Here is a 25,117-nt window from a genome sequence, read left to right on the forward strand (position 1 = left end):
ATTCTCATAATTAAAAAACAAAACATGCAAACTCTATGTCTTAATGAAACGAAAAACCAGCAAAAACAACCATCGCAAGAATTTATTTACTTAATACTAAGAGTGAACTACAAAAATGGTCCATAGACTATGTGTTTATCTCACTCATAGTCCCTGAACTTTAAAAATATCGTCATACATCCCTGGACTAAGGGTTTATTTAAAAAATAGTCATTTTGGCTATTTTTATCCGAAAATACCCTTTTGAGCTATTGGGCAATTAGTCTTTTCTCATTTTTAACTTTTTCAATCTGATATTATTTCAATCTCATTTTTAACTTTCTCATTTCATGTTTGTAGGAAAATTTAATCTAGGAAAATGAAAGCAATGTTCTTCCTTCCTTTAAAATATCATTTAGAATTATTATTCACTATTTTTAAAATTCAATACCAAGAATAATTTCTAAAACGAAAGCTGTCGGCTAAACAATCAAAAGAAACAGAGTATTTCTTGAACTGAAGACTGAAAAACGTAATCAATTTCATTGAAACAAAGAAACAGGAAACGAAATTAAGCAGCATCACTTAAAAAAAGAGTAACTGCATAAAAGAAGATGATGAAAGCAAAGAGTTGTTACTCATCTACTACTCTGGCAATGGTTTCAAACATTTGCCATTAGCATCAAAAGCTTTTTCTTATTTCTTCATAAACGAAATTTCTCAACTATTATACTACGTCTCTCTTCACCTCTAGTTAGCATACCAAAATTCAGTTCATGCCTCCAACAATAATCGGAGGTGAGCCGCCCAAAACAACGTTTTTTCAATGGCCACGAAAAACATATGCAAGGGATAACGCAGCCAAGAGCGTGGTGGCCGATGACAACATAGTCCAAAAGCTCTTCTTCTTCTGCTCATCCATCACACTGCTCCGCAGCACCTCCAACTGCCTCTTCATCTCCTCCACCTTACCAGCTTTGCTCTTGAAAGCATTCTTTATCGTCTCCATTTCCACAACGTGCACCTTCAGCGCCTCACCATTAGCATGCACATTGCCAACTTCGCCCTCACACACCTCTTTAGAGCAGAAGGCTGATGTCCCCTTCAGCATTTTCAGCACTAGCTTCAAGTTGGCATCTGCAGTCTCTGCCTTACTCTTCATTGAATTGAATTCAGCCCGCGATTTAGCCATGGTTTCTTGCAGAGAAGCAATCTCCTCTCTCAGCTTTCCACATCGGCTCTCTAACTCCACTTTCTCACTCAAGATTGCAGCCTTCTCTGTCTTCACCGCCTTACTAGCCTTGTGGCTTTCCTTGATTCTTTTCTCCATTTCTTCAATCTTAGCCTTTAGTTTCAGTGCATTCTGCTTCTCCTCATCGAGGCAACGCTCCACTCCTTCCCTTTCAACATAAACCTTCTCGACTTTACTCTTGAACTCACCAACTTGAGTTTCTAAGTTCCTTATCTTGTCAACATAAGCCACATTCGATCCCTCCAATTTGACAACAGCATCCCTAAGTTCATGTACATGGCTTCCCAACTCTCTAACTCGGCCCTCCACATTACTTTTCTCCTCCAAAATCACAATCTTCTCATTAGCTAAGCCCTCCAATTCAAGACTCCTCTCAGCTAAATTCTTCAGCGCATCATTCAATTCCCTCTCAATCACACCTTTCTCACCAGCCAACTCCTTAATCCTCTTCTCACTCAACTTCATCTCCCCAACCAATCGATCAGTCTCCTTCCACATCTCACTAAGCTTCGCCTCACCCTCAGCACACTTCTTATCCAACTCGGCCACAATCTTCTGCAGATTCGCCTCTTCATTCTTCAAGCCAGCCACCATCTCATTGATTCCAGTCATAACATTCTCCAACTCTAACCTTTTGCCTATCTCCCCATTCTTCTCCTTCTCAACCTCTCCTTTCTCCCTAACAATCACACTGATTTCATCCTTCATCTTCTCTAAAAGTTTATTCGACTCCTTCAAATCCCTCACCGACGATTCCTTCTCTTCCATCAGCAACTTGATCCGGATCGCCATTCCTTCTCTCTCACTCACTAGAGCATTATAGGCAGATCGTGACTCTTCAATCTCCCTTTCAAAATCCCTAATTTTTTCACTCAATTCAGCCAGATTCGCCCTCAACCCTAAATCCTCCTCAATTTGTCGATTCAGCTTAGCTTCAAAAACATCCCTCTCCACGCGAACTCGCTTCGAAGCCGCTCTCTCAGCCCCCAATGCACCTTCGCTCTCACTCAACGCTGCATTCAGCCTCGCAATCGTACTAGCCCTCTCCTCTACCTCTCTCTCCTTTTCCCTAATTTCCATCTCCAACCCCTTCATTTCCCGAACAATCTCCTCCCCTTCCACACCGACCTGAACAGCTACATAAACTGCCACAACTCTCCTCTCAAGTTCAAGCTCGGCCACCCGCTCAACAAGCTGAGTCAACTCGGAGCCCAAAGCCTCCTTGTCCGAGTTCGAGCGAGTCAGCTCCATCTCCAGAGAGCCTTTGGACTGGAGAAGTGAGTCCACCTGCTGGCGGCGCTCGACCGCCTCCTTGAGCAGCATCTGATTCAGAGATTTGAGGCTCTCGAGCTTCTCCGAATCTACGGAAGACGGCGGCGGCGAGTCCATCGATTGAGACTTCACCGTTGCGTCCTGCTTCTGCGATGGCTTGACATTGGATACTTTCTTCTTCGCCATCTCCTTTACTTTAAGCGGAAAAATTTTGACCTAATTTTGGTGGTGGCGAAAGGGAATTTAGGGATTCAAGATGAAGGGTTGAGGTTTTCAAATGTTTTTTTTTTTTGAATATTTTGTTAGATTTAAACTCGATTATAGGAGTTGGAGATGGGAATCAAATTTGAATTTTGGAGGGCTCGCAATACGAAGGGGGGATTTTTTTATTGCCACGCCCACTTCGATAAATCTTTTTGTAAATAAAAAGAGAGTAAAATATCATTATTTTAGTGATTTCTTAATTTTGTTCATTTTAAATCTCTTTTTTCTCTTTAACATTAATACAGTACATTAATTAGAGAATATTTTTTTTTTATCTTTACTTAACCTAATAAACAACATCCCTAAAATCGCGTGTCAATTAATAAATGGATATAATCTTTATAATAGAGGTAGTGTATATTATATTCCTTTCATTCTAGTCTTTTTTATGAGCTATCCTATTCAAAATATATTTCTAAAAAATTGAAATACCATTCTCTATTTTATGTTCTAAACTTAACTTAAACAGACTGAATAAAATCTTACGTCAAAAAAGAAATGTTTCAATGAGATAGAATGGGTAAGGCCATCCACATCCACGTCTCAATACCGTCTCATTCATTAACTATTCATGGGTCATACTGCAGTTTTTACCCTATCTCTTAACTAAGAGACAGCACCTGCAACCCTCATCTCTTAAAATCATCTTATCCCTTAACTATTCATTCAATTTCATTTTTTATTTTTATTTCCAACAAAATTCAATTAATAAAAACACACATCCTAAAAAAATAAAAATAAAACACACAATTAAAATCTTAAAAAAAGTTAAAAAAACATAATTTGAAATACTAGAAATTAAAAATTGCACACTTAAATTATAAAAACTACTCTGCCAGCGAATCATCTCCCGAAGGCGGTGGCGGAATACCATGTTGTCCTGCCAGATACGCAATGCCGACAATATGGGCACCCAAAACATTGTACATGCCCCCCAGTCGACAAACGCGTTCAAGTCGTAGCCACCCTCCCCGCCGGAGTTTACGTCACCGGACATTTTTGCAGAAATTGGAGAGGAAAGAGAGATGATATGATAGTGATGAGAAGAAAAAAAAGGTGAGAGATAGTGTGTTTGTGTAAAATGAAAGAGGTGGGAGTATTTATAGAATAAAAAAATTAAAAATTAAAAATTAAAAAATTACCGTTTCAAACTGTGGTATTACCCTTTAAAATTTTTAATTTTTTTTTTCAAAAAATCTATTTTTTTTAAAAAAAAATTATTTATTGCTTCAACATGATGACGCCCACTCGCGGGCCCGCGAGTGGGCGTCACGCCGCGCTCCAGAGCTTGCCACGTGGCACTGGCGCGTGGCAAGCTGGCTCGCCAGCTTCTTCTCCGGGGCGGGACACGCGACGCGACGGGCACCTTGCATCGCCGTCTCGATGCGGTCTCGTCTCGCCAAGACGAGACTGAGCCCGCATCTAGACGGCGATGCGGATGCTCTAATTATAGTTGTCCATGACATGTTTTCTGCATATTTTTTAATACTTATATTGATAAAATAAAAGAGAATAAATTAACTTTTAAATTGAATAAAAAATAGAAAAATGCAAAAAATAATAATTTATTACTAAAAATAAAAATAATACTTTTGCAGACGGATTGAATGAGAAAATGACTTGTATCTAAATTAGAAAGATTTTTTATAAATAAATGAATATGAGTTTTAAAATTATATTGGATCAATTACATAATTAGATATATTGAAAAAATGTTGTTTTTCTTAAGTACACCAATCCCTTATTTATAGGAGTAGAAATTATGAAAAAGATTAAATTGCAGTATTATATAGGTTTATGAGTTTATCACTATTCGATATGAACTTATATACTTTTGGGAATTTATTTTTTAAAAAGACTAAACATTAGATTATTAACTAACTAATAAAGTGGAATTAACAAGTGTCTATATATATATAGGGATGTAGTGGTTGATATAATGTCATTTGGATTATATTTAAAATTTAAATAATAATTAAATAAAATTAAGGTGTATTAATGTCAATTCTCTTTTACTAAAATATTCTAATATTTTAAATTTACAAAACTCTCTCGATTTAAATTATTTTTTCACAAAAAATATATCAAATTAAAGGTAATTTTTATAAGGATTCTAACGAGATCTCAATTGCATATGTTCCGACAACGTTCAGATGATGAAATTTGATTATTTTTATTTCAGTTTTCGTATATGTTGATAAGTTTATTTTTATCAACAAATATATTTAAAAAATTCAATATAATGCATGTAAAATCTCAATAAAACCGTATTGATATTTTCGTGTACTTGTGTTGAAATACTCATGTCATTGTGTTCATATTGTAATGCACTATGTTGATATAAAAAACACGAAAATTATGATGTGATAACAGAATGACGATCTTACCCCTTTATTGATATTTTGTCTACTATTTATTACAATTCGTAAGATTTAATCTCATCCACTCATTTTAAAATCTAAGGATATAGATTTGGTCTTGATTTTTGATTATGATGCTATAAGCAATATAAGAGGACTCTTCCATATGTATCCATTCAGCTGCGACAATGCTCTCATTGTTGGTTTCTGGGGATTACAAGAGATAAAAGCCGGGCGTAATACAACCCAAAAGAAGGAATACAAAAGAGGAAACTGAACTAGAATGAGATTACAAATGTAAAAACGAAACAGTAACCGTAAAAATTGTTTGAGCCGAGTCGAGGAGGCCTCTTCCCGCAAGACGAGATACGCCCCGGTAGTGCTCTTCGGTTTGGCGTGTCGTCCCCAAAGGTAAAACGGCTACGTCCCTATTGATGCAGCACCGCAATCAGTAGAGCTCCGGCGAACTGGATGTAGGAGAGGGCAGAGCTTCGACAGAAAGACAATGCAGAGAGGGAGAGAGCTTATGCTGTAATGCTTGTGAATGATATGTTGTAATGCATGGAGTGGCTAGCCTATTTATAGGCTCAGTCCACTGCTGTGGGTCAACAGCCATGAAGGCTCATCATGGCAGATTTGTAACCGCCGACGGTTACGAGCGTGTGGCAGGAGTGTGCCATCCGTGTGTGGAGCGTGTGGATTTCTCACGTGGCAGTCGTGACTGTGCCTCGCTTGACGACGTGTCAAGCCACTTGGATTGCTGACTCGGCGGTGGTCCAAAAAGAATAGTTTGGGCCAAGCCACTTTGGATTCATAAGTGCGTTTTTTATGAAGCGACCACACTTCGCACTTACATAGGTGATTCTTAGTCAAGTACCTTGCCATACTTGGTCTCTTTGAGAATTCCATCTCTTTGAGATCCTTAAGAACCATTAAAAGTCATAGACTTAGCCTTTACCACTAGGCAAGCTCTCCAACACTCTATTGCTCTCTAGGGAATAGATATAGTTGAGTGTTTCTCATGAACTCTCATAGCTTAGTTGTCCCTTTGAACCAAGTTCTTGGGATCTCCAGTCATCATGGTTGGGTTACCACTATGATAGTTCTTTAGTTTGTGGATTTCAAACCCATTCCCTCTAGCAACTTATTCATTTGATCACGGTTTAACCCTTTGGTTAGCGGATCCGCTAGATTATCTATTGACTTCACATAGTCAATTGTAATCACCCCTGTTGTGATCAAATGTCTCACGGTGTTATGTCGTCAACGTATATGTCGAGACTTACCGTTATAGAAGCCATTGTTTGCCCTTCCAAAAGCTGCTTGGCTATCGCAGTGGATCAGCACTGGTGGCACTGGCTTAGACCAACATGGAATGTCTTCAAGGAAGTTCTTAAGCCACTCGGCTTCCTCACCAGCCTTATCCAAGGCAATGAACTCCGATTCCATTGTTGATCGGGCTATACATGTCTGTTTTGTGGATTTCCACGATACAGCACCACCCCCAATAGTAAAGACATATCCACTTGTTGAAAGTGAGTCTCTATTATCGGATATCCAATTGGCATCACAGTACCCTTCAAGTACCGGGGGGTATCTCGAGAAGTGTAGCCCAAGATTTTGAGTGTGTTTTAAATATCTCAAAACCCTCACAAGAGCTCTCCAATGCTCTTTGCTTGGATTGCTCGTGTAACGACTTAACTTGTTCACGGCACAAGCAATGTCAGGTCGAGTGCAATTAGTCAAGTACATAATGCACCCGATGACCCGTGCATACTCTTCTTGTGCAACGGGCTCGCCTTTGTTTTTGCTCAAGTGAACATCGAGTTCAATTGGAGTCTTAACCGGCGTGCCATCATAGGCTTTGAATTTATTCAATATCTTCTCAACATAATGTGATTGTGTTAAGATGATTCCATCATTCGTTCTTAGAATCTTCATTCCAAGAATTACATCGGCTAGACCCATGTCTTTCATGTCAAAGTTTCTCTTTAACATGGCCTTTGTATCGTTAATTACTTGAGTGTTACTACCCAAGATTAACATATCATCAACGTAGAGACACACTATAATATGACCGTTATTAGTGCTCTTGATGTAGACACATTTGTCGCACTCGTTGATTTTAAACCCATTTGATAACATCACATTATCAAACTTCAAGTGCCATTGCAATAGCGCTTGTTTCAATCCATATAGGGACTTTACGAGCTTGCATACCTTTTTCTCTTGTCCAGGTACTACAAACCCTTCGGGTTGTTCCATATAGATTTCATCTTCTAGTTCACCATTTAGAAACGCGGTCTTTACATCCATTTGATGAATCTCAAGATTGTGCAATGCAGCAATAGCGAGAAGCACTCGTATAGATGTAATCCTTCTTACAGGTGAATAGGTATCGAAGAAGTCATGTCCTTCCTTTTGTTTAAAACCCTTTACTACTAATCAGGCTTTATACTTATCAACTGTTCCATCGGCCTTAAACTTTCTTTTAAGAACCCATTTGCATCCTAAAGGTTTAGCACCTTCGGGCAAATCAACCAACACCCATGTGTGGTTTAGCAAAATTGAATCAATTTCGCTTTGAACAGCTTCTCTCCAATGCAGCCCGTCTGGGCCAGCAAAGGCTACTTTTATCGATGTTGGTTCTTCATCCAACATGAAAGCAATGTAGTCAGGACCAAAAGTTTTTGGTGTTCTGACTCTATTACCACGTCTTAGTACTGTATCTTTTGGATCGGGCCTTGCACGCTTGCGCGATTCAGGTTCCGCATCTGCTGATTTAGAACTAGTGGCTTCTTCTTCCACTTGTTTAGAACTAGTGGCTTCTTCAATTCTTGTCTCAGAATTGGTTGAGACTTTTTCCTTGTCTTTGCAAGGAAATGTATTTTCGAGAAATACAGCATTCCTCGACTCAATTGGTGTTCCTACTGTGATAGTCGATATTTCAGACTTGTGAACAACAAATCGATATGCACTACTGTTAAGTGCATATCCAATGAAGATGCAATCAACCGTCTTAGGTCCGATTGTAACTTTTTTGGGCGGAGGAACCATCACCTTAGCCAAACACCCCCACACTTTGAGGTGTAGGATGGCTTCCTTCCCTTCCACAACTCATAAGGAGTGACATCTTTTCCTTTGAGAGGGATCTTATTCAAGATATAGTTGGCTGTCAAAACAGCTTCCCCCCACATGTTATGTGGTAATCCTGAAGTTAGTAGCAGTGCATTCATCATCTCTTTTAGAGTTCGATTTTTGCGTTCTGCAACACCATTAGATTGTGGTGAATATGGTGCAGTCGTTTGATGGATTATACCACTTTCGTTGCATAATTCCTCAAACGGGGCTACATATTCGCCTCCTCTATCACTTCGAATCGATTTGATTTTACAACCAAGTTGATTCTCAACTTCGTTCTTATAATTTTTGAACGCTTCTATTGCTTCATCTTTACTTCTTAAAGGATAAATGTAGCAATACCTTGTGCAATCATCTATGAAAGTGATAAAGTACTTTTTACCACCTCTTGTTTGCACCATCTTTAAATCACATACATCCGTGTGAATTAATTCAAGGGGTTTTGTGCTTCGTTCAACCGAATGAAACGGCAACTTAGTCATTTTTGCTTCAAGACAAATTTCACATTTATCTTGGGTATCCAATTCATTAGCCTTTAGTAAATCTAAATTCACTAATCTTTTAATAGCTTTTGAATTCACATGTCCCAATCTACAATGCCACAAATTTGAAGACTCAATTAAATAAGAGGAAGTAGATGCTTTATTCTTATTAGCCAGTGGCTTTGGAACACGCAGTGTTGCTACACTAAGCTTGAAAAGTCCGTCGGTTACATAACCTTTTCCGAGGGACTTCCCAAACTTATACAATGCAAACCTATCGGATTCAAATACAAGTTTAAAACTCTTATTCACTAGTATTGATCCTGAAACTAGGTTCTTCCGGATGTCCGGAACGTGCAGCGCATCCTTCAAGGTGATTGAGACGCCAGACGTCATCTTGAGGATTACATCACCAACTCCGAGGATTTCAGACGAGGCTTGATTCCCCATGTTTATCTTTCTCCCTTCAACGTTGTTGTAGGTGGAGAACATACTCCTATCTGCGCAAACATGTGCAGTGGCGCTGGTATCAATATACCAGCCACCCTTGTTGTTGTTAACAAGGTTGACCTCTTCAGTGACCACAGCAATGAGGTCGTTCTCATCCCAGTCCTTTAACTCCTTCTCAACGACGTGGGCAGCCGGCTTCTTCTTCTGCGGCAGTCTTTAGCAAAGTGGCCTGGTTTGCCACACTTGTAGCAGTCGCCTTCAAACTTCTTTGAAGGCTGCTTTCCCTTCCCTTTGTCATTTGGACGGTTTGGGCGAGGGCGTTTGTTGGAGGGTCCGCCCCGCTCCAACAGATTGGCCTTGGCTTCATTTGGGGCGAATCCCTTAGCCTTTTGATCACTTTTGCGCACGTCGGCCTCGATGCGCAACTTCATGATCAAGTCTTCAAGGGTCATCTGCTTTCGCTTGTGCTTGAGATAACTCTTGAAGTCCTTCCAATTTGGAGGGAGCTTGTCAATGATCGTGCACCTTAGGAACTTATCGGGCAAGGTCATCCCTTCAGCCACTAAGGAGTGGATGATCATTTGGAGCTCTTGGACTTGCTCCATGATGGGTCGAGAGTCGACCATCTTGTAGTCCATAAACTTGGATGCTACAACCTGTTCAGTCCCTGCAGCATTGTCTATGCTATATTTCTTCTCTAGGCTTTCCCACATTTGTTTAGATGTGGTTACATTGGAGTATACATTATAGAGGTTATCATCTAATGCACTTAAAATAAAGTTTTTACATAGATAATCCCCTTTTCTCCAAGCCTCATAGTCCGCCATGACTTCGAGCCTAGTCTCTTGGTCGCTTGGCGCGGGCGGCTCGTTCTCCGTGAGGAAGTTGGCGACGCCCAATGTTGTCAAGTAGAACAACATCTTTTGGTACCATCTCTTGAAGTCTGATCCTCCAAACTTGGGTGGTTTCTCGGCCGGTGGCATCATTCTTGGTGCCAAAGGTGCCGCAGTTGGTCCTTGGAAGGAACCAATTTCGTTGCCCCCGAAGGAGCCAACAACGTGGTTGGGCATAGAGCCTCCACCATTCACGTTAGGCATAGAGCCCGCCATGAACGTACTATCCCCGAAGGGACTAGCACTCGCATGAGACCCGAAGGCCCCAGCATTCGTGTGAGGCCCGAAAGCCCCAACACTCGATCCATTAAAGGATCCGAAGGAACCACTAAAAGTGTAACCAACCGATCCACTCGAGGTGGATCCACCAGTGAGCCCAAGGGAGTTAACGAACTCCCAAGGGGTTGTTGATGAAGAGGGATAGCGCCCGGGAGTGGGCATCATCGTCGGAATTGACGACGTATTGACCGGTCCAGTGGTCGCCATGGTGGAGGGAATGGCGGCGGCGGTGGCGGCAGCAGTGGTGTTAGATTCAGTCGACATCTCCAGCAAAGGTTTTAATTGTTTCGAAAGTTTTAGTTCAGTTTAGGAGGTCCAAATCCCTTCAAAGGCAAGTTATCTCGTCTTGCCATTGTTGGTTTCTGGGGATTACAAGAGATAAAAGCCGGGCGTAATACAACCCAAAAGAAGGAATACAAAAGAGGAAACTGAACTAGAATGAGATTACAAATGTAAAAACGAAACAGTAACCGTAAAAATTGTTTGAGCCGAGTCGAGGAGGCCTCTTCCCGCAAGACGAGATACGCCCCGGTAGTGCTCTTCGGTTTGGCGTGTCGTCCCCAAAGGTAAAACGGCTACGTCCCTATTGATGCAGCACCGCAATCAGTAGAGCTCCGGCGAACTGGATGTAGGAGAGGGCAGAGCTTCGACAGAAAGACAATGCAGAGAGGGAGAGAGCTTATGCTGTAATGCTTGTGAATGATATGTTGTAATGCATGGAGTGGCTAGCCTATTTATAGGCTCAGTCCACTGCTGTGGGTCAACAGCCATGAAGGCTCATCATGGCAGATTTGTAACCGCCGACGGTTACGAGCGTGTGGCAGGAGTGTGCCATCCGTGTGTGGAGCGTGTGGATTTCTCACGTGGCAGTCGTGACTGTGCCTCGCTTGACGACGTGTCAAGCCACTTGGATTGCTGACTCGACGGTGGTCCAAAAAGAATAGTTTGGGCCAAGCCCCAAGCCCAAAGACCATCCAAAGACCAATTGCCAAGATCCAAGATCAACATCGGGATCGGGCCCGCGGCCCGTGACCGCGAGCGCGAGCACGGGCGGGCGGGCGGGCGGCGGCGGCGCGCGCGTGTGCGCGTGTGGGCTCTTTCACCCATCTTGGTCCACTATAATTATTAAGTAACATAAAGTCACTTAATTTATACACATTAAAAGATGTGTTAATCCTCCAATGTGGGATAATTAACACTAGTTAATTATTCCCTAAGCTCCAACTCCAAGCTTTAATAAAAGCTAATTATGCCCAACTTTAATCCACTATTTCTCACTCACCGGAAATCGGATTTGAGAAAGTGAATATACTACATTTATCTACGTAAAATGTAGATCGACGCTATGTCATTTAATTTCACAAAATTAAATGTCTCGTCACATTTATTATTTGGTCAAAATCCATTGACCGGGCATATTTAATACCATGATTTCTACACTCATGGACTCCTCGAATCCATGCTACACTGCATCGAGGGTTGGGATCCTTTGCTGTGTAATTTTACATAGCAGCCCCTATTGTTCCTAATACAGGTATGTTCATAATTTTACACGCATCAAGAACTTAAACAAATTTCGATCGCATTGTATCGTTTCCACCAACATTATTGTAATCTTATGTCTAATAAAATCATGTTGAAAAATAAAAGATGCACAACAAAATACAAATAACATGAAGATTCAGCAATTTTAGTTGAGAGTTGAGACTGTTTCCATTCCATCAGCTGAAACAGCTACTAAGTCTTTAGCATATATATAAGGACGTATTCATATCATTTTTCCATTTTTTGTTCTATTATCCAACTGAATCTCGGCCCTTCATTTTCAAGATCCGATGGCCGAAAATAATGTCTCTTGAATTTAATTTAAATGATTAAAAAATTTGAAAAGGTCAAAATTGGGATACACAAATTAGTTTGTTATGGTAACTTCCTTGATTATCTCTATCAAAGATCTCAGCAGTTATTCTCCACGATTTCACGCTGCAATCTGTCTTCTCTCCCTAAACTTTCAACGTCTCTTCTCCATTGAAAAAGACATGTTTGTCTGTTTTTCTAAATCGAAGAAGACCAGGTGTGTATCGTTGTAGAATCTGACAGCATGTATTGTTTTGTTGTGTTACACAAATTCATGAGTAATATGAGATTGACAGTTTTTTATTATTTGGCGCACGTTTCGTGTATTGCCCAAGTTTAGCAATGGAGATTCATTAGTTTTTCATGCAATATGTGTTCTTTGGTTTCCATGCTTCTTGAAAGTGTTTAAGATGATTCCAACAAAAAAAATGTTGCCCATTCATTGAAATGATAAAATTGTAAAACTAAACAAGTTACAACATTCAATCTGCCATTCCTTCCGTTTGTGTTATTCTTGAGACTTTGCACTGCTCTGCAAAGGAGTTATTTTTTCTTTTTCTCCATGCATTTAAAATTCAGAATGTAGATTCATTAGTTTTTCAGTATTTTCTGCATTTGATTTTATGTAGAATGTACATACTCACATCTTATTCCAGTTTTCCATGCAATATGTGTTCTTTGGTTTCCATGCTTCTTGAAATTGTTTAAGATCATTCATGCATAAAAATGTTGCTGCATTCGTTCACTGGAATGATAAAATTGTAATATTAAACAAGTCACAACATTAATTAACTACTATGTCCATTAAATCTTGATTGAAAATAATGGAAGCGATTGATAATTATATTAGCAAAATCTACTATATCCAGTAAATCTATATTTTAGCTATCTATTTTCCATTTTTGAGATAGTTTGATTCAAATATTTTTCCACTATGAAGAAATTAAAGAAATTTGCAAAGCTTAAAGGGTGTTTAAGTGTGCAACAGATTACATTTTGCAGTACATGTGATCATAATTTTCGAGCATTAATTTAAAAAAGTAAGGTCACTTATCTTATTAGGTTTTGAAGTTATTTTACTTGATTATTGCTTTCATTGTTGGTGGACTTCTATTCATAAGGATGTTTTTTATCTGTTTCTGTAATAGTAAATGAAGTTGGTTAGTATAGTATAAAAATTCTCTAACTGTGTTTGAAACACATTCTAAATACTGAAATTTGCACGGTTTATATCAAGAATAATACATCCAAATACATTTAGAAAAGTGTTTATAAGCAATATCTCTATAAACCGTAAGGCTTTTTACAGTACGTTTGTGAAAACATTTTACCTTTTAGGTCTATAGATCCAGGCCCGGCCCTGGGGGGGGTCGAGCAGTGCCCCCGCCCCGGGCCCCCAAAACGTTGGGGCCTCCAAAATCCAAATACATACATGAGTATATACATGCTACTGGGCCAGGTCCAAGCAAGAAACAAGAGCCCACAGCAGAGAGCCGCAAAGGCAGGCAGCGCTAAAGCCTAAATACAAGCTAATAAGCCTCACGTACATCTAATTGACGTAACAGGTAGCGCCGCCGGCCACCGGCCATCCGCCATCGCTCCAACTCACAATCGTCTGCTGGCGAGTGGCGATTCATCTACTTGCCCCGTTGCCCGGATTGGAGGCAAATTGGATTCCAATCTCCCTCACTCCCTGCACTCGTAAGCCCCTTCATTGATCCTCCTTCGTTGAATCAAAATTCAACTGTTAGCATCTGCCCTAGTGCCCTCTATTTCAATGTCTTGTCTGATGATTACCTTTCTAAAATTCCAGCGCCCTCATGTCATCTAGAAGGCATAGGCACCCATCAGGCAGTGAGAAAAGGAAAAAGAGGAAACGCTTAGATGAGTTGACAGAATCACAAAGAGGATCCATTGATAAATTTTTTAAGCACAATACTAGCGCTTCGAGAAATCAAGATGAGTGGGCGATAGTTGCTGTGGAAGAACAACCTAACACTAATCCAGAAGATCAAGACCCTACCGATGACAATGTTGGCATCAATACAGATGATGATATTAACAATGTGAGTAATCATGTGCCCTCTACCAGTGTAGATGAAGAACCAGTTTTTACTACAAATATGTATGATCCGGTAAACTGGGACAATCTTGATAATAAAGCAAGGGATACATTAGTGGAGAAAGGACCTATAAGAGAAGAAAATATTATATTTCCTTTGGATGCCAACTCAAGACATTTTTCATACAGTCATTACTCTAGAAAAATGAAAAATGGAGAGCTACGTGACAGAAAATGGTTAGTCTATTCAAAACAAGTTGACAAAGTATTTTGCTTTTGTTGTAAGCTTTTTGGTTCTCACAACCGCAAGAGCTATTTGGGGCTTGATGGTTTTAGAGATTGGAGGCATACTAGTGAGAGGCTGAGAGAGCATGAAGCTAGTGTTGATCATATTATCAACATGAACTCTTGGAATGAATTGAGAGCTAGACTAAGCAAAAATAAAACGATTGACAAGGAGTTGCAACAGGAGATTGCAAAGGAGAAAGAGCGCATAAGGAAAGTCATGCTAAGAATAGTTGCTATTGTGAAATTTCTTGGTAAACGAAGTTTAGCATTCAGAGGATCTAGTGAGCAACTTTACAATGATCTTAATGGAAATTTCTTTGCTTGTTGTGAGATGATTGCAGAATTTGACTTTGTAATGGAAGACCACATTAGACGGTTTAAAAACAAAGAGATTCGGTATCATTATCTTAGTCATAAAATTCAGAATGAGTTGATTTCTCTTATGGCCTCTGACATTACAAATTCTATCATAAAGACTGTTAAAGAAGCCAAATATTTCTCAGTTATCCTTGATTGCACCCCTGATGTGAGTCACCAAGAACAAATGAGTTTGTTGGTTCGATGTGTTGATATGTCTGATGGAAAAATAAAAATTGAAGAGTACTTTCTTGGTTTTTTAAAGGTGGATGACACATCTGGTGAAGGGCTTTTCAATGTTTTGCTTGCTTCTATCAAATCATTTGGTCTCAATATTGGTGACATTAGGGGCCAAGGCTATGACAACGGCTCTAATATGAAAGGAAAAAATAAGGGAGTACAAAGGAGGTTGCTTGATATAAATCCAAGAGCTTTGTATATGCCTTGTGCTTGCCACAGTCTTAATCTTACTCTTTGTGATATGGCGAAATCATGTCGTAAGGCTATTTCATTCTTTGGAGTTGTGCAACGGATATATGTATTATTTGCTAGTTCTACCAAGAGATGGAGTGTTTTGCTTGAACATGTCAAAAATTTAACTGTGAAATCATTGAGCAGTACTCGTTGGGAAAGTCGAATTAAAAGTATCAAAGCAATTAGATATCAAGCTCCTGAACTAAGATCAGCTTTGCTATCATTGAGTGAAGATAGTGACACTGAAGCCAAGGATAGGAGTGATGCAAAAAATTTATTTGATATCCTTGGCAGCTTTGAGTTCATACTTGGTATGGTTATTTGGCATGATATTTTGTTTGCTGTAAATACTGTAAGCAAGAAGCTGCAATCACCATCCATGTACATTGATTCTACCTTACAACAGATAGAAGGAATGCTGAGTTATTTTGACACCTATAGAAATGAAGGATTTGCTTCGAGTATGATCATTGCCACTGAAATTGCATCTGAAATGGGTGTAGAGACAACATTTCCAGTAAAGCGTCGTGCTACTAGGAAGAAACAATTTGATGAAACTGACTACAATGAAGCGATTTTGCAAGCTGAGAAGGACTTTGAAGTTAATTATTTTCTTGTTATGGTCGACAATGCAATCAGTTCACTAAAAAGTAGATTTGAGGAACTCCAATCATTCAAAGGTATATTTGGGTTTATAATGAGTTCAGAAACCTTGAAGTCATTGGATAGTGATGGACTAAAAGAGTGCTGCACCAAATTTTCAGAAACTTTCTCTCTAGATGGTTCATCTGATGTTGAGATAAATGATCTAATTTCTGAGTTAACTGTTATGCAGTCCACTTTGCCAGATAGATCAATGTCTGCTATGGAGATTTTTGAATTTGTCCATGAAGCTGATTGTTATCCTAATATTTCTATTGCATACCGGATCTTATTTACTGTGCCTGTGACAGTGGCATCAGCTGAAAGAAGCTTTTCAAAGTTAAAACTATTGAAGAATTATCTAAGGTCCATAATGTCTCAAGAAAGGTTAAATGGTTTGGCCACTTTATGCATCGAGAAGAAATTATTGGATCAGATCAACATTAATGCCATCATCGATGATTTCGCATCGAGAAATGCTAGAAGAAACTTTTAAGGTAATAATATAAATTGTATGCTATAAATATTGTCTTGGATGTATTGAAGTGTTTTATTACTACTGTTGTTATTGTTACTATTAGTTTATAGTATTATTATGGGGCCCCTCTTTTAGTTCCGCCCCGGGCCAATAAAAACTCAGGACCGGGCCTGTATAGATCCATTGAATTTTCAGCGAATTTGGAGCGAATTAAAATTTCCAATCTTCGACCAGAACATTTCGCCCTAATTTTTGTAGGTTTTTCGACCTCTGATAAGTCGTATTCTAGGCCTAGGTTACTGGTCAGTATGATGTGCGTAATTGAATTAAATCTGCAAAAACTAGTTGCTTAAGCGTGCAGGGTAAGCATTCCAGCCAGTAGGCAGAGTTTCAGACACTTCAAGTGAAGAGGGCGTCAGGACGATTACGTACTGACCAGTATACATGCAAATATGGCTCGAGATGGAGAAGGAGGATAGCTGGGACTGCTCAATCACAATTAAGGGCAAAGAAGTCATCTCACCGCAAGGACTTACCCTAAAAATCAAGGGTAAGCCTCCCTATAAAAGGAAGCCACTTGGAGAGGAGAAGGGGATTATCAACGAGAATCACCAATCATTCATCATCATCACTCTTAGGTAGAAATCTCTCGGAGTTCAGTCCTTCAGCCCAGTCCAGAATCTCGTTCATCGCCACTGCCATGGTCACTTGAAGATCTAGATGTTCCCGGAGTTCCAGATCGTCCGTTCCAGCCAGCAGAACCGTAGTTAGAGATATCATCGCCCGGAGTGGCAAAACACTTTTATTCGCTTTCGTAGTTTAATTTACTTACTTTCCTTACATTGGATCTGTGTTTGCTTTCGGATATTTTCTGTTTTTGAAGTACTCGTGGAAGATCCGAACGTGTTTAAGATATGAAGTTGATTTCCGTTTCAGTTATGGTGTTGATTTCTTTTCCTTCCTTTTCCGCCTAGTTAGCTTAGATCTAAGGTTCTTTTGTGTTTTAAGTGCTGAATCTTTTCCTTCCTTGTTTCCGTCAAAATTTCCTTAGTTAAACGTGGAACTGTTTGATCGTGAGTGAATCGCTGCATGTGAAGTTTTGTTTGAGTTCGTTTTCGTTTTCCTGCTGACCAGTACGCGGAGTTGCATTTTCTGAGTTTTGATTTCAGATTTGGTGTTCTTATTTGTGGATCTGTGTTCGCGAATTGATAAACTGTGTTTCCGTGTTGAATCTGGAATTATTTTCTGATTTTAGTTTGTGTTGTTGAAGAAGATGATGTCCCTGTCTAATGTTGGGGACCACTTTGCTTTTTTAGATGCTTTTTGCTTTTTGTCCTTTACTTTTAGTTATAACCTGCAGATCTGTCAGCCTAGTCACCATGTCTACCACTACCCTCTGAATATTCTGTCTAGCCCAAAATAGAATCCCGTACCTTCCAAATATTTTCTGTTACAAAAATGTCTCCCTATTTCCACGTACACAGCTGCACCCCTACACTTCTTTCCCCATTCTAGTCAGTAGGAAATTACCTTTAAATTCTTGCCTAGGTAGAAACTCAACCCGAGCGTGGTAGCTAACCAAACCATCCAGAATATCACCACAATAGTTTTAACGCACCATCTCTGTGGGATTCGACCCTTACCACCACTATACTGATCAGTAGAAGTGGGTTGAGGAATTTTTGAAACCAGGGTCTAGGCTTAGTGAGGATCGCTATCCTGACCAGTAGGATATATCCTTGCTTGAACGACACCTAAACACCTTGAGGAGAAAAACCCCATCGTTTCAACCTCCTTTGTGATATGTTGTTGGATCTGTTGTAGGCTCACAGCCAAATTTTGAGAAGTCGTTTGTTTATCCTCTTTGCCTTGAATCGTCCATAGCAATCCATTTTTGCTCCGTACATGTAAATTAATTAGTGAAATAATTAAAAACTTGATAAATATTGACGATTTGTGATATTTTTTCAAATTTATGAACTGTTTTGTTTTTACCTAAAATTGCTTCCTTCGGTTGGTCGAAAATATGATTTCACCGTCGTGTGAAACGCTTCCGTTGTCGCTGGAGTGTGTAAGTTTTGTGCCCTGTCCCTGATTTTGCGATGGCAAAACCGATTAGAAGATAACGTGTCGCCGATTTTGGTGGTCGTAGTCGCAGTCTATGACGTCTTTTTCTCCGATTTGGTGGTGGAATCGGCGACCAGGGGAGCAGATCTAGGGTTTTCGTCGCTCAAGCGGCGTGTGAAAATGCAGAAGAAAGTATATATTTATATATATATTTATATATATATATATATTCTTAAAATATGTTATTAGATCATAAAGTTGTTTAATTAACTTGATAATTTGTAATTAGTTAATATTAAGTGCAATATTTTGGATAAAATCGGTTGGTTTTGTAATATGTTTGATGTTGGACTTTTCAAATGTGAGAGGCAATTTTGATTGGGCCATTTCATAGAATTTAAGATATTGGACTTTCATGTTATTTTTTGTGTGGGTTTCTTTTAGTAATTTAGTTGAACTCTGTGGGATATTGTGGAACTATTATTGAATCAGCATTGTATGTAAAATTGAGATAATATTTTTGAACTCATTTGGGCTCTATTTTTAAGAATTGTTAACTATATTGAGATAATTTTAAACTATATCGGGATCTTCCTGTTTTAGGGATCTATTTTTAAGAATTATTGGGCCATGTATGTTAACTATATTGGGCTATTTTATCTTTTGTCATGTTATTTTTTATAGTTATATTTAAGTATGTTTGTTCCTCTTTATTTATAAACAATTATAAATTTTTCGAAATTTATGAATTACTGAATTGTTGTTGTTTTTGTAAGTTTTTTTTTTCGCAGTTATGAATAACTATGCTTTGTTAATCAAACGAAATCATGAACTCTTTTATCGTTCAAATTATTTGCCTTTTTCTTCTTTTGGATTATGTTTTATATTTTTCTTTATTTGTATATCTTATTATATTTCATCCAATCATCTCCTATTTTGTTATTTCTTTTATTTAATATTGCTACACTCATACTATTCATTCAAATTGTATAAAATTGTATGCCAAATATGAGATGGTTGAGGGTAATGATATGACTATTTTTTATATACATTGATAATCTCATCCGTAAAAATATTTATGTATTATTTTCTCTATATTTTTTACTTTTGTATATGTAGTTATTAATATATCGTCAGTATTTGAAAATCTTTTGTCTCGTGCATAGCACGGGTGGTAACAGTACCAGTTAGAAGGAGTACGTTTTCCTTTTTTTTTATTCTTTGTAATATTATTAATTGTTATAATGTTATTTATACATATTTAATTATCACATTTTTTTATCATAAACACCAATGTTATTCTCTTTTTTTAATTTATTCCTTCTTTGAGGATAATGAAAAAAAGAAGGAATAATTGAATAGTTTTTCAATCTTTGAGGATAAAAAATTGTTTTCCAATCCATTAATATAGTCAATTCTTTTTTACTAATGGAAAATAGTACTAGTAACAAATTCAAATAAAATTGTTATACTCCATTATTTATCAAATTGATGGAAAACTCAACTGATGGGTCACAGTCTCAGCAGTGTGAGCAAAAATAAACCGACATAAAAAAATCTTGCATTACCCAACTCAATCATATACTAATACTACTACCATACAATCATCTCTCTCTCAATCTCTCTGAGCATCACAAATAATCTGCAGAGATGAAGAAGGTGTGCGTAACAGGGGCCTCAGGCTACGTTGCTTCTTGGCTAGTCAAACTCCTGCTCCGCCGCGGCTACACTGTCAATGCATCTGTTCGTGATACCAGTTACTACTTCAATCATCCTCCTCCCTTACCTTTAACTATTTGCTTTTCTACATCTCTGCTCCTATTTACATTGTTTTCCACTTCACTCTTCGCGATACAGTATATCTGGATTCACTTTATTTTTCATATCACATTTTTAATTATCCTTATTGTTTCTCTCGACCGATTTCGACAGGTCTTTGCCCTAACTTTTGCGAGGTTAATTAGTGGTTTTACTGTATTTCGCCTTGATCTGTATGTTTCTACGAAGCGAATGGCAACAGATCAGTAAAGTAGCTCAAATTTGCTTCTCAATTAATTAAATTGCTCTAGATCCTGTAGTTCAGCGGTGATCTTCGTCAAATTAATTAATCTTGAGTAGTTCTATTTATGATAAATTTGATTAAATGATGCTAGATGGATTCACTCCTTGTTTAAATTTCTATGAGCTTTCATTTGAGCTATGAAAATGGACTGTGGTGATTCATTGCATAGAACTTCACCTTTGTGATCTTAAGGAGTTACCATAAGTTTAAATAAATTTAGCAGATTTTCTTCTCTATTCTTGTATATATGAAGTAAATAGGCTTCACATATACTTTTGTGCACTTTCAATCTCTTCCTCTAGTAAATTTGTCAGTTCCTTTAATTTGGCATATCCTTTTTTTCTCTTATACTACGTTTAAGCCATGAAAGAGAAGTTAGATAGAACTGGTATGTGGTATTGACAACCTCTATGATGTTTGTTTTGTTGTATACATTGATTAATATTGCCAATGGAAACCATGTCTAGTTTTAAGGTGGACATATTTATATGGCAGATAATCCAAAGAAGACTCAACACCTGCTCGAACTTGATGGGGCAAAGGAGAGACTTAATTTGATTAAAGCAGATCTTCTGGAAGAAGGTTCATTTGATGCTGTAGTTGACGGATGCGATGGTGTTTTTCATACTGCATCCCCATTTTTCATTGGAACCAATGATCCACAGGTGTTCCCAGTTTTCATTTTGGGGGACATTGAATAGATAATCTAAAGGATATTTGAATTAAGTAATACTACTAGAAAATAAGCCTTTTATACTTTTCTTAAATGAGAATGGGACCTTCTTGTTATATTTTGGTTAACATATATGGTTTTCAAATTTCACTATATTCAGCTAAACTTTTGTCACTTTGACTCACTTCCTTCAGGCAGATTTGATTGATCCTGCATTAAAAGGGACACTCAATGTGCTTGGATCATGTGCAAGGACACCATCCATCAAAAGGATTGTTTTAACATCTTCAATAGCTGCAGTGTTTGCCAATGGAAAACCTCGAACACCTGAAGTTGTAGTTGATGAGACTTGGTGGTCTGACCCAGACTTTTGCAAAAAGACGCAGGTCAGTTTGCTCCCTCCCATATATATAGGAAATGTATTGGGTGAGAATGACAATAGTAAGAGAGAAATGGGAATCATGTTTAGCTTTGTGATCATAAAGATCTATGGTGGATGCATTTTTCCTGTGAGAATTAATTTTTTCTTGAGAAAGAGAATGACGAACAAGCACATAAAATCAACTAACAAGCACACAAAATCAACTAACATGAAATAAATGAACAAATATTAAATATTCGCTGCTGATGAGATTCAAACACAAGAGCTGCATTAATCCAATAAAGATATGCATTCACCGCGGATCTTTGTGATCAAAGAGCTGAAAATATTTCTCATTTCTTTCGTACTTTTTCATTCTCAGCCAAACTTATATAAGGGTGAGTTAAGATTGATAACGTGAGAACACTCGCACTCAACATATATAGATCCAAATCTTGATCACACCTTTTGTTCACGTGGCACACTGTGACACCTTCCCTTTTAGTATAAAAAATGCATAGGGATATTATTGTCCCTCAAAATTCTAATGCTTTATTGTTTTTTGCATTTATTGATCATAAGGCGGCAACGATTTTATGCATAATGCTGAACATTAATATGCATGGATAGTTCTTAATATATTGCCATAATTTACTGTTCATCTTCTCTGTTTCTCATACGATTAGTTCATTTATGGCGATGAAGACCAAAATGGTGTCAGACTGTCGCACGCTGGTGACCATCCCCAAAAATTAAAATATGTTTATTTGTACACATTATGCATATAGTAACACAAATATGCACGTATATAGTTGAATACAAATATGTAGATTATAATTAAACATAGTATGCATATTAAAACATCAGTATATTCATAAGTGGGGAGCCACGTGAATAATATACATAATGTTGAACATAAATTTGCATGATGTGTTACATACAAAAAATGTATTGCACACAGTTATGCATGGATAATTCTTAATCTGTCCTATTATCATAATTAAATGTTCAATTTCTCTCTTTCTCTTGCGATCAGCTCTATCTCTCTTTAGAATGTATTGACAACTTCACTTTTTGGTGTATGTCCATGGACCGTTACATTCTTCTCTACTATGTTTGCCATTAGCAATGGTATATGCTTTCAAAGACATTGGCCGAAGATGCTGCATGGAAATTTGTGAAAGAGAAAGGTATCGACATGGTTGCAATTAACCCTTCCATGGTAATCGGTCCGCTCCTGCAGCCAACTCTCAACACAAGTTCTGCTTCAATTTCGAACTTGATAAATGGTATGTCTATCCAGTTGATGCTTTAACTATACAAGTCTTCTATGCTATCTCTTTTATAATTTCATGCGCATTAATTTCAATGAATTATGATTTATAAGTTATACCACTAATCAAAATCATCCCTTCCTCATTTACATTTTGAGACTTATAGCTTAACATTAAGTAGAAATTTCGATCGATTAGTCAAGTTTGATTGCTGAGAATCCTAGTGTCTGGTATTTTTGTTGCTGAATTGGGATGAATGAACTTTTGCGTTCCTAATCTTGGCCTATCGTGTTGAAAAACATGTATACAGGTGCGGAAACATATCAAAATGCCGTAGTTGGATGGGTAGATGTACGAGATGTTGCCAATGCGCACATTTTGGCTTTCGAGAACCCTGCAGCTAATGGAAGATACTGCACAGTGGGAAGAGTTGCACACTACTCAGAATTGGTGAAGATATTACATGAACTCTATCCTACTTTGCATCTTCCTGAAAAGTAAGTTCTTGACTTCAACTCGATATATTACACTACATACCTTCTGGCGTTACGTTAGTAGCCTCATCGACTATGTGACTGTTTGCATCTACTCTCTACATAATTTTTTTCATGGTTGAAGCCAATGACACCAAATTGAAAAACTAATTTTAACTGAACCTTGTTCTTTTTCAAGCTCTCATAAAATATGTCTTGAGCTACTTCTGCTTCTTGCACTCGTTAATTAAAGGACGGTGTTGGACAAATATAGCCTAGTCCATACGAAGGAAGTCTCAAAGAATTGTGAAATTGTTACTCCCATCGAACTAGGTTTGTAGCCATAAGGGTGCTTCATGTTGTGTTCCTTCTTCACTTATTTATACACGGATTCTGAGCTGAATACGAAGCAGCGTATCCAATTTGGTAAGACCTTCCAATTAGTAAGTCGGGGTTTGAGTCATAATAAGGGGTTAGTGGAAGATTTTCATGAAGTTGCTAACTGCAATGCTGCTTATAACTGACATGGCTGTCGTTTGACGTGGAAATCCTACGAGCAGGTGTGCGGATGACAAGCCTTTGATGCCTACATATCAGGTTTCGAAGGAAAGAGCAAAAAGCCTAGGCGTTGAGTTCACTCCTCTCGAAGAAACCCTCAAGCTAACCGTTGAAAGCTTGAAGGAGAAGGGCTTCTTTAAACCTACTTAAAAATGTGCACTTGTTAAAAAGAGGGCGACATCGATTTATAAACATTGACAATTATGCTTATCTACAATCTACACTGCCGTAATTGTGTGATGAATTTAAACTGCTAATAGTGAAGTCGTAGTCTCATCTCATGTATCTACAAATGTTTTACTCTTTCTTTATTTATGGAGTGGCTAGTGAATTTATGTATTTGATACATAGCCCCAACCCATAATGGCTCTGTTGCTTGTCCATCTAAACAAGGTCCCGAAATTATCATACATAGAGAATGAAGAAACTAAACAATGGAATACTGCTTTTAAATCATTTTTCACTATCTAGACTATTCAATAGAGGTTTTGAAATATATTTAAAGTAATAGCAATAGTCTTGAAAAAAATCCAACTAATAAAAGGCTTGGGGAAACTTAAAAGTACAGTAAAAGATAGATCTGACTGCAAAAAAGAAAAAAAGAAATAAAAAAGATAAATATTACAACTTCAAAACAAATTTCTTTTAATCAATGTGAATATTTAGAAGTCAAAAACATTTTTTATTTGATCAATGTGAATATTTAAAAGTCAAAAAACAAATTTTCATTACTCAATGTGAATATTTAGAATACTATATCAAACAAATTTTAATCAATACCGTTATACCGGTCACTGACCGCCAAACAAACGTCGACAGATAGATTTTCTATATATTCACATTTAATTACATCTTAATTACACTAAAAATATTGTAGCTAAATTTTGTAGTACTATTTTTTATACAATTGGTAATTGTCCTTCAATATTTGAGATGTCTACATGACTTAAAAAAACGGAGTAACTTATTTGGATGTCTACGTCACTTCAATTAGCTAGGATAACATTTATTTACTACTCTACTTAGCTAGCCACAGTCTTAAATAATAGTACAATCATATGAAATATCAAAACAATAAATAACTTAAACCATATTTTAGATACATCATTTTTTGGATTT

At 37.8% G+C, this 25,117-nt stretch overlaps 3 protein-coding genes across 3 annotated transcripts; 2 read left to right on the forward strand and 1 right to left on the reverse strand.

Annotated features, from left to right (window-relative positions):
- Positions 1-496: 496 nt before the first annotated feature.
- On the reverse strand, positions 497-2,836 carry LOC121763298 (MAR-binding filament-like protein 1). Its single transcript, XM_042159293.1, has one exon. It carries the CDS (start codon positions 2,687-2,689, stop codon positions 803-805), a length of 1,887 nt encoding a protein of 628 aa, XP_042015227.1. The 5' UTR covers positions 2,690-2,836; the 3' UTR covers positions 497-802.
- An 11,213-nt stretch (positions 2,837-14,049) lies between these two features.
- Positions 14,050-16,548, forward strand: LOC121764057 (zinc finger MYM-type protein 1-like). Its single transcript, XM_042160147.1, has one exon. It carries the CDS (start codon positions 14,050-14,052, stop codon positions 16,546-16,548), a length of 2,499 nt encoding a protein of 832 aa, XP_042016081.1.
- Positions 16,549-20,171: 3,623 nt separating this feature from the next.
- Positions 20,172-24,337, forward strand: LOC121765329 (phenylacetaldehyde reductase-like). The gene is made up of 6 exons (XM_042161430.1): positions 20,172-20,353; positions 21,155-21,324; positions 21,527-21,718; positions 22,820-22,982; positions 23,278-23,464; positions 24,001-24,337. Exons 1-6 carry the CDS (start codon positions 20,248-20,250, stop codon positions 24,146-24,148), a joined length of 966 nt encoding a protein of 321 aa, XP_042017364.1. The 5' UTR covers positions 20,172-20,247; the 3' UTR covers positions 24,149-24,337.
- The last annotated feature ends 780 nt before the right edge of the window (positions 24,338-25,117 follow it).

The sequence above is a fragment of the Salvia splendens genome, chromosome 14 (assembly GCF_004379255.2).
Source record: "Salvia splendens isolate huo1 chromosome 14, SspV2, whole genome shotgun sequence".
In the NCBI taxonomy this organism is placed as follows: Eukaryota; Viridiplantae; Streptophyta; class Magnoliopsida; order Lamiales; family Lamiaceae; genus Salvia; species Salvia splendens.

Bases quoted from the DNA above. Each gene is read 5' to 3' on its own strand.
- LOC121763298 (XM_042159293.1), bottom strand. From the start codon at position 2,689: ATGGCGAAGAAGAAAGTATCCAATGTCAAGCCATCGCAGAAGCAGGAC.
- LOC121764057 (XM_042160147.1), top strand. From the start codon at position 14,050: ATGTCATCTAGAAGGCATAGGCACCCATCAGGCAGTGAGAAAAGGAAA.
- LOC121765329 (XM_042161430.1), top strand. From the start codon at position 20,248: ATGAAGAAGGTGTGCGTAACAGGGGCCTCAGGCTACGTTGCTTCTTGG. The intron at 21,325-21,526 runs GTGTTCCCAGTT...CACTTCCTTCAG, and splicing joins TTGGAACCAATGATCCACAG to GCAGATTTGATTGATCCTGC. The intron at 22,983-23,277 runs GTATGTCTATCC...ACATGTATACAG, and splicing joins AATTTCGAACTTGATAAATG to GTGCGGAAACATATCAAAAT.